Here is a 16,076-nt window from a genome sequence, read left to right as displayed (position 1 = left end):
TACTTCCCCTTAGAAACGATTGCTTTGAAACATCAGCAGGTTGAGCTGTCTTGATCATCAAAGCTCTCGCTAAATGTGCCCTAACAATCACCCCTCACTCAAAGTCACAGAAGCCTCCTCCTGCAGTCACACTAACTATAATAATAAGAAATCCAGACCTGTCTGTTTATGTGTGACTATGACTATGAAGGCAAGGATGTTATTTTCTAAATGGCTGAGCCACACCTGTATGCTATTGGCCAAAGAAAACTACACAATGGTTATACAGTTGTTTTAAAACTAGTAAACCAGTTGTAGGCTACTAATTTGTATTCGAAAGGCACAAGAGTCTGTATAGGGCGGCCGGTGTTGTTTTATACAAGCAATAGCAGTACGTTAAAATACTTCAAGTTTCTTTCAAGTTATCTCGGCGACTCCGACCTTAGCTCGCCGTCTGTTAATGCGCAGTGACGTCACGACGTCGTTTACTGACTGTGATGGCGGTTGGAAATTTCCTCAGAACAAATCGGAAAGGAAGGAGAGAAAGTCATATACGAGATTCTATGCCAGCGGCGTTGTTGTTTACAGCAGTGTAGCTTACTCACTCTTGGTCCAGGGAGGGGGATTTTGGGCACGTATATGTCGTGAATGCCGTCCTTTCTTCGTTTTATAATATGTGGGACGGGGACGCTTCGCAGTACGACGACAATAATCGGGACGAAGCAGAAGAAGACAGAGCGGATTCGCAAAGCTAGCGAAGTACCGGGGCCACATCCCACAACCTGCGATAGTAGCTAGCTGGGTTTACCCAAGCCCGAGAAGACGAGGTGATAGTCGAGAGCAACGAATTGACAAGAATTAGAAAGACAGATCGTCCGGGATGAAATTCACGGAGCACCTCTCGGCTCACATCACGCCAGAGTGGAGAAAACAATACATCCAGTATGAGGTAAATTTGGACGGTACTATCAAACTGAAATTAGTTAGGGCCACGGACTACAGATCTAATGCATGTATCAATACAGACAGCTAAGTTTAATTAACAGTGTTTTTTATATGAATTATCACAGTATGACATGTTTTCTTTATAAAACTAGGTATCGTTGTGTAGCTTACATGTCAGTCGTGATGGGCAGCATAGTCGGCCAGCACACTGTTAGCTGGCTAGTACGTGTAGCCTAGCATAGCTGTTCTATGTGGGTACGTTAGCTAACATTACTATGTTGAATACCTTCTCCTAGTCGCTGGCGTTAGCTTGGTAACAGGGAGCAGACTAATTGGTTATGGTTGTTCAGTTCAAATTACGTACCTGAGCTAAAAGCTCACGGTAAGCATCAATACCGCCTTAACAGTCCGTTAGCGTGCTGACTGGATGCTGTGCTTCTTGTGCGGAAGAGTTTTGTTTTGAGTTAGCTAACTTGACCAGCTTCACGTGAAGCAATTCAAGTCGAGGGTTTGACAACCTTAAGCACCAAAAAGGACTATAACGTACATGTTCATTTACGCATTTTTGTGATGGTGCAGTTCTTTTAAAACTGGGCAGATTATCATGTTTACCCGTATTAATTCAGCAGCATCTTCAGCCTGCGTATGCTTGTGGCAGTACGCTCGGCTATATGACATCTAGCCATCATACAAAGAAAAACAAGGCTGCTAGCGCTTGCTAACGTTAGCAGCTAGCGTTTTATCCCTTGTGCATGCTATTAAACATTGAACGGTGGCTTGTGGGCATATTTGAATTTCCCCGTTATTTCCATTAGCAATTAACGAGCACAAAATAACAGTATATTCTGCTACGCTGTACGCATGTGTGAAATGTTTATTACTGTTGGCAAATATTTGCTTCCTCAGTTCATTTTTTCCTCAGCATTATTTTCACTGGGCTTGTGTTTCAGTTAGATTGCCTGTTGATGGTTGAGGTTAACAGTAGCCTTATCGATACGTGATATGATAAGCTTATCTCATAGTAGAAGTTATTATTGTAGTAGTTATTATCTTATGTGAACATGTATTAGTATTGATATGAGTCATATTGATATAGTACTGCATATGTCTAGACCTGTATTTCCTTGGTCATAGAAAATACTAATTTGAATAAGCTCTTGGTCTGAAACAAGACTTTCGTTATTTTCGAAGCTGGTCTGGACGGAGTGAGTGAGTTAGTGCAAGGATAGGATACATACCGACCGGATGTGGAGGCATTTAAAAGGATGTTAGATCTTATTAGCTTCAGAGGATATGATGATGACTCTCAGCCTACATTTTAAGTGGCTGTGATACCGGCTGTGGGACCGGCTTTCTGCGCTGGTGCGAAGCCATGGCAGTGTTGTGGAAACTCGTCCACAGTCGGTGGTGCGCGTGAGCACGGTCTGTCCATAATTCCTGTTCCTCTTCTGATCGCGCCAAGGACACGACGCTTGCCAAACCACAGCTAGCAGGTGTATTCTGTAGGGGGACAGCGTGTGCTTGCATAGGTGCATTGTACAGTGACGTACCACCCCCTTCAGTTGAAATAAGACAAATTAATGAGTGTAATTATCTGTACAAGTGCTACCTCTGTTCTTATGCTGATGTTTTTGGCTGCTAGAACCTCAGCATTCCAGTTCTTCTCTCCCGTTATGTGTGGAATGCTGTATGCGTCACGTGTATATAAAATATGCGTGGCTTATATTGTAAGTAATGTCCTGTCAGAGTGACTGACCCCTGAAGGGTTAGTTAAGGGTGAACTGTCTCCTAAAGGTGAATTTAGGGATGACTGACCCGTAAAGGGTTAGTTAAGGGTGAACTGACTCCTGAACGTGAAGTGTAGGATGACTGACTGCCCTCTTCTGCAATGGGCCGTTGGCCTAATCTGCAGAGAACCAGTGGAAAAGCGGTCCACCATTTCCAGCAGCTTGACTCTGACATGCTGCGGGTCAAAGCCAGCCTGAGGATGGCCACTGAGGACGTGGACCCTCTGTGACCAATCAGATCAGAGACTCTGTGACCCTTCGGCCTGCCTGTGACCAATCATATATGACCCAGAGCCTCTGTGACCTTCAGCCCTTGTGTGATCAATGAGCAGTCAATCAAAGCTGCTGTGAACCTCAGCCCATGTGTAACCAATCAAATGAGTGACACTGACCTTCAGCGTTAGTGCACTTACCAGTCTAGTCAGAACCTGGGTGGGGGGGGGGTGGCAGGATGCATCCGTCAACAGTTATGCAAAGTCTTTAATCATATTTGATTTTGTGTACTGGTGAGATGGATGCTGTGTTTGGCTGCAGATGTTGGCGTAGAGGCCTCCGGTTGGGCTAGAAAGAGGAAGCTGCAGGCCCTTTGTGATTCAGTGGTGAAATAGCTGATGCCAGGACATTTCCTCAGGCACAGGAAATGCTGCTGCTTCTTCTCTGGAGCGCAGCACGTCATGTGACTGCGTTTAAAGTGGCAGCCATTTTTAAATGTCAGATGGCGATGCCTTCTGATGTCTGTAAACCGCGGTGATGGCTGGGCCTGACGTCCTGGCGGCTGATGCTGACCTGACTGCTGCGATGTGACGCTGGGTGACTGGGACTGTGGGACCGACCGCACTGTGACTGGCGGCTGGGACTGGTCTGGACGCACTGTGACTGGGCTGGGACCGCACTGGGACTGGGACTGGGACCGGGACCGCACTGTGACTGCGGCTGGGACTGGTCCTGGGACCGCACTGTGACTGGGGCTGGGACCGCACTGTGACTGGACTGGACTGGGCTGGGACTGGGACTGTGACTGGGACTGTGACTGGGGCTGGGACCGCATTGTGACTGGGGCTGGGACTGGGACTGGGACTGTGACTGGGTCTGGGACTGGGACTGTGACTGGGGCTGGGACCGCATTGTGACTGGGACTGGGACTGGGACTGGGACTGTGACTGGGTCTGGGACTGGGACTGTGTCTGGGACTGGGACCGCATTGTGACTGGGACTGGGACTGGGACTGGTCCTGGGACCGCACTGTGACTGGGACTGGGGCTGGGGCTGGGGCTGGGTGCTGCCCTGTCCTGGGGAAGTGTGTGACTCAGAGAGGGAGCAGTCGCACGTCTGCAGGATAATGGGAGCGACGCGCCGTCTGACAGAACCCTGGAATTCTGCCCTGTGGGAGGAGCCACAGAGCGTGCAGGAGGAACATGTCTCACATTCATGCACCCACGCATGCACACTATACACACGTGCGCACACACGCACGCACACTATACGCACGCGGGTGCATGCACACACACTATACACGCATGTGCGTGCATGCACACACACTATACACGCACGTGCGTGCATGCACACACACTATACACACACGTGCGTGCATGCACACACACACTATACATACACGTGCGTGCATGCACACACAAAACACACTCGTGTGCACACACGCACATGCATACATACATACACACACACACACACACACATTACACACGTGTGCTGGGCTTTAGCTCTGGGGATGTAGGCCGATCTTCTGGCAGCTCTGGTTATCGTGGTCTCGCCCACTCCGCACCCACCCCCCCCCCCCCCGGAGGTCCACAGCTTCACGGACGGAGCTCGTAAGTCTGATTTATGTTTATGTGCATTACAGTGGGGCTGCACAGCACATGCCAGCGTTCTGACAGAATCCCTCTGCACAAGCGTAATGTGCTCCTGTCCGGACGGAGGACAGCTTTCACATTGACAGACAGATTCCAGCGTTTGCCGCCTTCATGGGAAACAGCACTGTGTGCTTGTGTGGGGTTACAAATTCTGGCCTGCAAATTTCTGAATGCCAGTATGTGCACATAGGGGCATGGGCTCTGTGGGTGTGTGCGTGCCTGCGTGCGATGATAAATCAGGCTTTACTTGTTTCCTTGATCCACTTTGGTGTTGTCACCCGCAACATGTTCCTAACGCACACTGCGTGCTGATTGGGCGGGGCAAACTCCCGCTGCATTTTGATTGCTCGGCTTTCGTGCTTGCATCGTCTCGGTGCAGAGCTGGCCGTCCCGGGGCGTGTGCGAGATGGCATGCCAGCGCGTGGGGCGGAGAGTTCTCTGCAGCGGAGCAAGGCTAAGGAACAGGCACAGAGCACGTGTGGCCACCCACAGCGCGAGTCACATGTGAACTATGCCTGAAATGCAGATATTAAAGAGATGCGAATGGCAGCTGCTGTTCCCACTGCTGCAGTTTGGTTTTGATGAAACGTTCGTCTTTTTAGCGCTGTGCTGTTATGTGAGCTCGTAGAGACCCAGTCTCAAACCAGTTTACCTCATACAGACCCAGTTTCAAACCAGTTTACCTGATAAAGACCCAGCCTCAAACCAGTTTAATCCATCAAACACTGCTCTCAAAAGTCTGGAGAAGCAGGCCTGAGGTGGAACAGAAGCTGAGAGATGAGGAGCAGGGCTGAGGTGGAACAGGAGCTACGAGATGAGGAGCAGGGCTGAGGTGGAACAGGAGCTGAGAGATGAGGAGCAGGTCTGAGGTGGAACAGGGGCTAAGAGATGAGGAGCAGGGCTGAGGTGGAACAGGGCACAGAGCTGAGAGATGAGAGATGCAGATGAGGTGAACAGCGGTAAGGGATGAGGAGCGGGCTGAGGTGGAACAGGAGCTATAAGATGAGGAGCAGAGCTGAGAGATGAGGAACAGAGCTGAGAGATGAGGAGCAGGTCTGAGAGATGAGGAGCAGAGCTGAGAGATGAGGAACAGGTCTGAGAGATGAGGAGCAGAGCTGAGAGATGAGGCACAGAGCTGAGAGATGAGGAGCAGGGCTGAGAGATGAGGAGCAGGGCTGCGAGATGAGGAGCAGGGCTGAGGTGGAACAGGGGCTAAGAGATGAGGAGCAGGGCTGAGAGATGAGGAGCAGGGCTGAAAGATGAGGAGCAGAGCTGAGAGATGAGGCGCAGGCTGCAGACTGAGGGGCAGAATGAGGTCTTTGTGTTGTTGCGTGCTGCACAATCCTGTTACATGCGTGGGCTGGTCTGTCATTTGTGTATCAGAACGTCTGTTCTTTCTTTTTTGTTTTTGACCATTTTTAACGGTCAGCACATTTCTAAATTGCGTAGAAGTCAGGCCTCCGTGCAGCTGCGTTGTGATTGGCTGACTGGAGTTTTGAAGTGGGCAATGGGGGCTCCTTGCTTCCAGCAGAGCCCCAGGGTCATGCTTGTGTTTGCCTGGGAAGAGTTACCGCTGGCAAAGATAGCAACGAATCGTGACTAGCAGGAAGAAAAGGAGGAGAGAGGGATAGGGAGAGAGGGAGTGTTGTTTTGGAAACACAGGGATGAGTGTGGGAAAGCAGGCTGAGCTGGCCCAGAGCCGGCTCTGAGACCGTCACTGCCAGCCTGGACAGAGAGTCCCACACCCTCTAACACCCCCGAAACTTACACTGGAGCCCAGAGTCCCACAACTCTAACAAACCCCCCCCCCCGAAACTTACACTGGAGCCAAGTCCACACCTCTAACACCCCCCCCCCCCCCCGAAACTTACACTGGAGCCCAGAGTCCCACACCCTCTGGCTCAGTACCTCTGGTAAATGGTAAATGGACTGCATTTATATAGCGCTTTACAATTGATGCCTCTCATCACCGGCGTGGTGGGTCTTTCAGGACACTCACACGCCCAGGAGGGGTTCGAACCGGAACCCGACTGCCAGACACCGCTCTACTCCGACATGTCGCCCTGCACTCCTCCCTTCTTCTCTCGTCCTGGTGCTTATTTTCCTGACCGTCTTTGCTGCTGTCCTGGGTGTGTGATTGCAGAGGGGCTGCAGTGATGGTACTCGCTGGATTAAAGGGTGAATTATTCAGCAGCGCTAATGGTTTTGCAGGGACGGGTTGTGTGGTAGAGGGCAGATGGTGTGGCTGCTCTGGAGAGGCTTGCTCTCTGTGTGGACCATGGCCAGGACAGTTGGGGCTCTGTAGAATGAAGATCCAGCAGAGTGTTAGGTTCTGTACCAAGCCCACCCTGGGAGGATGGGTCTGTTACATCACCGCTCTTCGGGGGCAGTGCACATGGTACATCAACCTGCACCGCCCCGCCCTGATGCTAAGCCTCGCCTACTCCATGGCTCATATTGATCTGCGTCCTGACCCCTGCACGTGTGATTGGTTCAGACCTGTCATCTGCATGTGATTGGTTCAGACCGGTCTCCTGCATGTGTGATTGGTTCAGGCCTGTCCCCTGCCTATGTGATTGGTTCAGGCCTATCTCCTGATTGTGCGATTGGTTCAGGTCTGTCCCTTGCTTATGTGATTGGTTCAGACCTGTCCCCTGTCTCTGTACTATGCTCACAGTATGAAGTTCACTCTCTCTGTACTGTGAAAGCTCACACACTCAGGTTCTCTCTGTACTGTGAAAGCTCAGACTCATGTTGTCTCTGTACTGTGAAAGCTCAGACTCATTTTCTCTGATGTGAGCTCAATCGTCTCTGTACTGTGAGCCAACTCAGACTCAGGTTCTTTTTCTGTACTGTGAAAGACTCACCTCTATCAACTCAGGTTCTCTCTGTACTGTGAAAGCTCAGACTCATGTTGTCTCTGTACTGTGAAAGCTCAGACTCAGGTTCTCTCTGTACTGTGAAAGCTCACACACTCAGGTTCTCTCTGTACTGTGAAAGCTCAGACTCATGTTGTCTCTGTACTGTGAAAGCTCAGACTCAGGTTGTCTCTCTGTGTCTCCTGCAGGCCTTTAAGGAGATGCTGTACTCTGCGCAGGATCAGGCTCCGTCCACAGAAGGTAAGCACTGTGTCTCTCTAACACACACACTCAGGAGCCTACTGTGTCTCTCTAACACACACACTCAGGGGCCTACTGTGTCTCTCTAACACACACTCAGGGGCCAACTGTCTCTCTCTAACACACTCTCTAGGCCCTGACCCCACTGTGTCTATCTAACACACACTCAAGGGCTTACTGTGTCTCTCTAACATACACTCAAGGGCCTACTGTCTCTCTCTAACACACACTCAAGGGCTTACTGTGTCTCTCTAACATACACTCAGGGGCCTACTGTGTCTCTAACACATACTCTAGGCCTTGACCCCACTGTCTCTCTCTAACACACACTCAAGGGCCTACTGTCTCTCTCTAACACACACTCAAGGGCCTACTGTCTCTCTCTAACACACACTCATGGGCCTACTGTGTCTCTAACACATACTCTAGGCCCTGACCCCACTGTCTCTCTCTAACACACACTCAAGGGCCTACTGTCTCTCTCTAACACACACTCAAGGGCCTACTGTGTCTCTCTAACACACACACTCAGGGGCCTACTGTGTCTCTAACACATACTCTAGGCCCTGACCCCACTGTCTCTCTCTAACACACACTCAGGGGCCTACTATGTCTCTCTAACACAGTAGGGGGGGGGGGGGGGCGGTTAGAGGCGGCCGGTCGGATTACTCCTGCGGGGTGTGACTTGGCGTGACGGCGGGGAGTTCCTGCCTTTCAGCTTTCATTAAAAGCAGAGCGAGCGCAGAACCGGGGTGGAGAGGGCGGCTCAGCACCGTGGCATTGTGGGTAAAAGCACTTAGATTAAAGCGAATGAATGGGGTGATTAGGGGGGATTTAAAAGCGGTAAGTGCTGATGAACGCTGCTCTTGCGGGGGCTGTGTGTCTCTGGAAGTGCTCCGTGCCGTTCTTACAGACCGCCATCTTATCGCCCTGCGGCGTTCTCGTGTGCAGGCGTGGAGTTTGCCCCTGTCTGAAAGGCCGCTGGTCACGGGAGCGCCGCCTCCTGCTTCTGTGTTTACATTCTAAACACGCGCGCGCTGCGGTACTGTAATGGGCTCTTCTGCTGCGCGGCGTCCCCTAAAATCAGCCCAAGCGCTTAAAAAGACTGAAGCGATGAAATGTGAAATGCTCGGGCCGTGTTCGGCCAATGGTGATTTACGATGTTGGCGTGTAGCCAATCAGACGGAACCTTGTTTGAACGTCCGCAGCGCCTGTGCTGAGATGACGGACATTTCTGCGCTCCCTCCCTCCCTTCGTTTATGTTTGTCCCGTTGTGCTTTCTCGCAGTAGCCCTGCAGTGGAAGGTGCTCAGGCCTGCGTGGGGAAGGTGCTCAGGCCCGTGTGGGGAAGGTGCTCAGGCCCGCGTGGGGAAGGTGCTCAGGCCCGTGTGGGGAAGGTGCTCAGGCCCACGTGGGGAAGGTGCTCAGGCCTGCGTGGGGAAGGTGCTCAGGCCTGCGTGGGGAAGGTGCTCAGGCCTGCGTGGGGAAGGTGCTCAGGCCCGTGTGGGGAAGGTGCTCAGGCCCGTGTGGGGAAGGTGCTCAGGCCCACGTGGGGAAGGTGCTCAGGCCCACGTGGGGAAGGCGCTCAGGCCCGTGTGGGGAAGGTGCTCAGACGCGCGTGGCGAAGGCGCTCAGGCCCGTGTGGGGAAGGTGCTCAGGCCCGTGTGGGGAAGGTGCTCAGGCCCACGTGGGGAAGGTGCTCAGGCCCGTGTGGGGCAGCTGGTGTGTTTGGTTGTTTTGCGGGCCCATGTGCTCCAGCAGTGCTGAGTGTGCGGTTTGGCGTTTGGCTCGCTGAACTTCACGCTGTGTAATCGGGGCTGATAAGGGTCTCTGCTCAGCCACCCCGCTCTTGCGTAACAGTCCTGGGCTAAATGTCAAGGCCTTTTTCTGGGGAGGGAAAACACAAAGGCTGCCTACTCAGCTTTCTGACTGACCTTTGACCTCTCAGTTCTCCATAGCAACCAGGCGATCAGCTCATGCGCTTCTTTCTGCCGCTTCCTGTCCACTGATGAGCAGCTTCCTGTGCTAAACTCTTACTTTAGATTCACCTGCCCAAGGACTGCCTGCTCGCCTCCCTTAGGGAATTTTCGGTGCATAATTTTGGGATGTTCCATCTTCGCCAGTAAACAGAATTGTGAACGTTGGGAATAAGGAGTGGGACCCTGTGCCATGTGTCCACAGGCTTTGAGCTCTGATGAGCTGTGTCAGCGTCTCTGAAAAAAGTCCTGTGCCAATTAAACAGAATTGCATTAACAATAAGAACTCACACTCTCTCACACAAACACACACACACACACTCACACTCTCTCTCACACACACACACACACACTCACACTCTCTCGCACAAACACACACACACACACACACACACTCACACTCTCTCTCACACACACACACACACTCACACTCTCTCTCACACACGCACACTCACACTCTCTCTCACTCACACACACACACTCTCACACTCTCTCACACAAACACGCACACACACACACACTCACACTCTCTCACACACACACACACACACACACACACTCACACACTCTCTCACACACACACACACACACACTCACACTCTCTCACACACACACACACACTCACACTCTCTCTCACACACACACACACTCACACTCTCTCTCACACACACACACACACTCACACTCTCTCTCACTCACACACACACACACACACACACTCTCTCTCACACACACACACACACACACACTCACACTTTCTCTCTCACACACACACACACACACACTCACACTCTCTCTCTCACACACACAAACAAACACACACACATGCTCTGTTTCACACACACACACACACTCACTCACTCACACTCTTTCTCTCACAGACACACACACACACACACACAGTCACTCCAGTGAAAAAGCTCCATACTGAGCCTGGCTGTGTCAGTGCTTTTTCCATGTGCCTGTATTAGCATGTTAGAGTGTAGCACGCAGAGCGGAAGACTCTCTGCTGATTGGCTGGGCTTCCTACCCTGGGGGAGAGAGAGGCGGGGTCTCACACTGATTTCCTTTTATTTGTATTGTATAACTGTAGGCCCTGTCACCAAGGAGACGGTTGCTGGCAGCAGTTATTGCCTGTGTGATTTGTGCTCGATATGAAGCCCTGATAGAAGCAAATGATATTGGCTACAGTGCTGTAGGGTGTATTGAAATCCAATGAGAAAAATGTAAATCATGCTCACGTTGTTGCTAACACAGAATGAAACAGTCTTTCCACAGCGCGGGGTCGTGTTCCCCAGCACACGGGGGGAGGGGCTAACAGCTCAGTGATGTCACCGCTGTGCTGCTGAGGCTCTGTGCTAAATGGCTGCTGTGTGCCGTGATGTAACGCAGGGTGTGTGTGCTCTGCTCCAGGGTTCACGGGCGGGTCGCTCTGTGTGTGCGGGGGCTGGGCCCGTTACATCATCAGCGGTGCCATATGTCTGAGGGCATCCCACGCCACCGCCGTGCTGCCCTGCCGATCGGCGGGGTGTCTGCTTCACTTCCCCTGAGCAGCTGGACGGCAAGCTCACCCCCCCGCGCGGATAATAAACGGCTCGTACGTCTGTGCCAGCGGGCAAACACACGGTCTCCCATAATCCCCTGCTGAGTTCCGTCTGTGTTGCGGAGGGGGTAATTAAGGGGCGGGGACGGGCCCCCTTATGCTCAAAACAAACAAACACGGCTTTTCCCCAAACAGCAGTCTAGACCTGCCGGCTTCAGTCCGGAAGGGGAAGGGCCGCCCTGTCGTTTGCGGTAAAGCGCGTAATTACTTTCCCCGGAGAGCAGATGCACACGGTGCTCAGGGCACTCGTACCTGCGCTCTGACACGTTTGCGTCGCCCAGCAACCGCGGGCGGGAGTGGCGCTCAGCACGCCTCCTGATCCTTCACATCCCGCTGCCCTCCAGCCTCAACACGCTAACGTGCTACCGGGGAATCAGCTGTGTGTAAACAAGCTGCCAGAGTGAATCTCACATCAACTGCTCGAATCAGCTGTGTAAACAAGCTGCCGGGATAAATGAAGTGCCGTAATCGCTGTGTGTAAACAAGCTGCCAGAGTGAATCTCAACTGCTAACGTGCTACCAGGGAATCAGTTGTGTGTAAACAAGCTGCCAGAGTGAATCTCAACTGCTAACGTGCTACCGGGGAATCAGCTGTGTGTAAACAAGCTGCCAGAGTGAATCTCAACATGCTAACGTGCTACCGGGGAATCAGCTGTGTGTAAACAAGCTGCCAGAGTGAATCTCAACATGCTAACGTGCTACCGGGGAATCAGCTGTGTGTAAACAAGCTGCCAGAGTGAATCTCAACATGCTAACGTGCTACGGAATCAGCGGGTGAAACGCTCCCATGAATCTCAATGCTACGTGTACGGAATCACGGTAACAAGCTGCCAGAGTGAATCTCAACATGCTAACGTGCTACCGGGGAATCAGCTGTGTGTAAACAACCTGCCAGAGTGAATCTCAACATCTACGTGCTACACGGGGAATCAGCTGTGTAACAAGTGCCAGAGGACAACCGCTGACCGTGGCAGTGGTACAGTCCACAGCAAGAAGGTCGTGAGTTCGAATCTCGGCTTGGGGCCTTTCTGTGCGGAGTTTGCATGTTCTCCCTGTGTTCGCGTGGATTTACTCCAGTTTCCTCCCACACTCAAAGACGTGCATGTTAGGTGCGCTCCTGCAGTTGCCCTTGACCATGGCACTGGCCTCAGAACTGGAGTTGGTCCCTGGGCGCTGCACTGTGGCTGCCCACTGCTCCTAAGTAACTTGGATGGGTCAAATGCAGAGGACAAATTACCCCACGGGGTTCAATAAAAGTATATCTTATCTTAACATGCTACCAGTGATTTGAGTGAGTCTCAACACGCTAACGTGCTACCAGGCAATCAGCTGTGTGTAAACATGCTACCAGAGTGAATCTCAACACGCTAACGTGCTACCAGTGAATCAGCTGTGTGTAAATACACTATATGAGCTCTCGTGCTGTACTGTAGGCCCCATCGTGCAGCTCTGAGCTCCTGTACTGTACCGTAGGCCCCATCGTGCAGCTCTGAGCTCCTGTAGTGTAGGCCCCATCGTGCAGCTCTGAGCTCCTGTACTGTACTGTAGGCCCCATCATGCAGCTCTGAGCTCCTGTACTGTACTGTAGGCCCCATCGTGCAGCTCTGAGCTCCTGTACTGTACTGTAGGCCCCATCGTGCAGCTCTGAGTCCCGAGTTGTGGTATGCTGAGCTTGATGGCCAGCTCACACCTTCCTCTGTGTCCGTCCACATGAATGAGAGACATAATTTCCAAAGCACGTGGGAGAGGCCGGAGTCCATCTGAAAAACAGCTCTGCTTACAGCCTTATAGGGCAAATCTCTCTCTTCCACTGCCCATCTCTCTCTGTCTCTCTCTTTCCCTCCGTCTCTCCTTCTATTTTTCCACTTGTGTTGTGAAATGCATGTTTATTTTCTTATTTAGCTGAAATTCTACCCTTCCGTGGGCTCGCTCCCTCTACCTCTCTTCCTCTCCTTTCCCACCCCCCCTCCCTCAGTTGTTCTCACCTCCTCCTTCCCTGCTCTCTCCCCCCCCCCCTCTCTCTCCCCTCTCCCTTTCTCTCTCTCTGTTGAGTGAGGCCGGTTCATGCTGAGTTCTGGTGTGCGTGCGTGCGTGCGCATGAGTGTGTGTGTGAGTGTGTTGTGTGTGTGTGTATGTGTGTGAGTGCGAGTGCGAGTGCGAGTGCGTCTGTGTGTGTGTGAGTGTGCGTGTGAGTGTGTGTGTGTGTGTGAGTGTGTGTGTGAGTGTGTGTGTGTGCGTGTGTGTGTGTGTGTGAGTGTGTATGAGTGATTGTTCTCGTGTTCTCCATGGAGAAGAAGGTCCCGGCGTCTCCCTGCTTCTCGTCACTCGCACCTCTCAGCAGTGCTCACTGCACTGAGCCGTTCTGTGTGCAGCCGGTGAATATCACTGCGCCCGCGGACAGGAGTGCGCTGCCTGTGTGTGTGTGTGTAACTCTCAGGAATACTGGGGACTTGTGTGTGTGTGTAACTCTCAGGAATACTGGGGACTTGTGTGTGTGTGTAACTCTCAGGAATACTGGGGACTTGTGTGTGTGTAACTCTCAGGGATACTGGGGACTTGTGTGTGTGTAACTCTCAGGGATACTGGGGACTTGTTGGAGTGTTCGCTGTGAGAAATTATGTGGAAATCCGTAAGGTACTTGAGCCCTGTGTAACATAGCTGAAGATCTGGCATACAGGCATCATAACCCTGAGTAGCCCTGCTGTATTATGGGATGGTTGTCATGCTGTGAGAGTCTCGCACAGTGAGAGCTCGTGGGGTTCTGCACACATTTTGCTGCCTCTCGTCTCGTAATGGCTGCTGGCCGGGCGTGAGCGGAGAGCTGTGTGTATGGGGGCTGTTACGCGTCCCTCTGGCAGAGGTGCTGTTTGTGATTCACGTTTCCCCGGCGAAGCAGGGCTGACTGACTGACAGGAGCTAAGCTGGGGCTGGAAACTGGAAGTGGAATATCACAGTCCTGTAAATCCCCACAACGCACGGGCAGGCCTGGCCCCATCACCCGTCCTCTGACTCACTGTCAGGGGTCTGCGCGTGCTGACAGGCCAGCCTGCCGAATGCGTCACTCTGTGTGGGGGGAGGAGGGGGGGGGCGGAGGGAGGAGGAGAGGGAGGGGGGAGGGGGGCGAGGGGGAGGAGGGGGGGGCAGAAGGAGGGAGGAGGAGAGGTAGGGACACAGAATCAAAGACATGCAGTTTGTCTGCTGAGGGTTTCAGCTGCCCCATTGTGTCTCTGGATTTTCCGTTAGCTATAAATGTGACGATGATAATGATGCCACCAGTAGTGGTGCTAATCGATAATAGCGGTGATAATAATGGTGATAATATGATTTATATCATGCCTTCCATGATAGCGAGGAATGGTACGCTGAATGGGGAAGCTCACCACCGCTGGCCAGTGCAGCACAGGCAGCCATTTTGCACCAGATCGCTCAGCACACATTAGCTAGGATGAAGTGGGAGGGCATTATTGAGCCAGCCAGAGTAGGGCCCTGTGAGGAGGACAAGGGGAGAGGTCAGCCAGAGTGGGGCCCCATCAGGGGGACAGGGGGAGAGGTCAGTCAGAGTGGGGCCCCATCAGGGGGACAGGGGGAGTGGTCAGTCAGAGTAGGGCCCCTGGGGACAGGGGGAGGTCAGTCAGGTGGGGCCCCATCAGGGGACAGGGGAGAGGTCAGTCAGAGTGGGGCCCATCAGGGGGACAGGGGGAGAGGTCAGTCAGAGTAGGGCCTGTGAGGAGGACAGGGGGAGAGGTCAGTCAGAGTGGGGCCCCATCAGGGGGACAGGGGGAGAGGTCAGTCAGAGTGGGGCCCCATCAGGGGGACAGGGGGAGAGGTCAGTCAGAGTGGGCCCCATCAGGGGACAGGGGAGAGGTCAGTCAGAGTGGGGCCCCATCAGGGGGACAGGGGAGAGGTCAGTCAGAGTGGGGCCCCATCAGGGGGACAGGGGGAGAGGTCAGTCAGAGTGGGGCCCCATCAGGGGGACAGGGGGAGGGGTCAGTCAGAGTAGGGCCTGTGAGGAGGACAGGGGGAGAGGTCAGTCAGAGTGGGGCCCCATCAGGGGGACAGGGGGAGAGGTCAGTCAGAGTGGGGCCCCATCAGGGGGACAGGGGGAGAGGTCAGTCAGAGTGGGGCCCCATCAGGGGGACAGGGGGAGAGGTCAGTCAGAGTGGGGCCCCATCAGGGGGACAGGGGGAGAGGTCAGTCAGAGTGGGCCCCATCAGGGGGACAGGGGAGAGGTCAGTCAGAGTGGGCCCCATCAGGGGGACAGGGGGAGAGGTCAGTCAGAGTGGGCCCATCAGGGGGACAGGGGGAGAGGTCAGTCAGAGTGGGGCCCCATCAGGGGACAGGGGGAGAGGTCAGTCAGAGTGGGGCCCCATCAGGGGGACAGGGGGAGAGGTCAGTCAGAGTGGGGCCCCATCACAGGGGGGACAGGGTGGAGAGGTCAGTCAGAGTGGGGCCCATCAGGGGACAGGGGGAGAGGTCAGTCAGAGTGGGCCCCATCAGGAGGACAGGGGGAGAGGTCAGTCAGAGTAGGGCCCTGTGAGGAGGACAGGGGGAGAGGTCTGGAATCTTCTGCCCCCCACCGCTCCCTGTTCTCAGTGATATGGGCGAGTCGGTTTCCAGGGTATCATGCTGTGTGGGAGTGTGATGCTTGGCTCAGGCTGTCTGTCTGGGTTACTGACAGACAGCGGGACACCACAGGCCCTGGCTGTGTGTGCGCGCGCGCGCGTGTGTGTGAGAGAGAGTGAGAGTGTGTGTGTTTGTGTGAATGTGCATATGTGTTTGTGTGTGGGCACGAGTGTTTTG

The 16,076-nt window shown here is 53.4% G+C and overlaps 1 protein-coding gene across 4 annotated transcripts in view; it reads left to right on the top strand.

The window, feature by feature from the left end:
• Positions 1 to 441: 441 nt before the first annotated feature.
• Positions 442 to 16,076, top strand: part of LOC135258157 (xenotropic and polytropic retrovirus receptor 1 homolog) — a 33,927-nt gene continuing 18,292 nt past the window's right edge. For all 4 annotated transcript variants that reach the window (XR_010330889.1, XR_010330887.1, XR_010330888.1 and 1 more), the window contains exons 1-2: positions 442 to 928; positions 7,647 to 7,698. Coding sequence is in view for 1 of the 4 variants with exons in the window: in XM_064341452.1 (XP_064197522.1) it covers positions 860 to 928; positions 7,647 to 7,698 (121 nt within the window). In the remaining 3 variants the exon portion in view is untranslated. The remainder of the gene's footprint in view (positions 929 to 7,646; positions 7,699 to 16,076) is intronic.

This window comes from Anguilla rostrata, chromosome 6 (genome assembly GCF_018555375.3).
Source record: "Anguilla rostrata isolate EN2019 chromosome 6, ASM1855537v3, whole genome shotgun sequence".
NCBI classification, from domain to species: Eukaryota; Metazoa; Chordata; class Actinopteri; order Anguilliformes; family Anguillidae; genus Anguilla; species Anguilla rostrata.
This window is presented reverse-complemented; position numbering and strand designations above follow the sequence as displayed.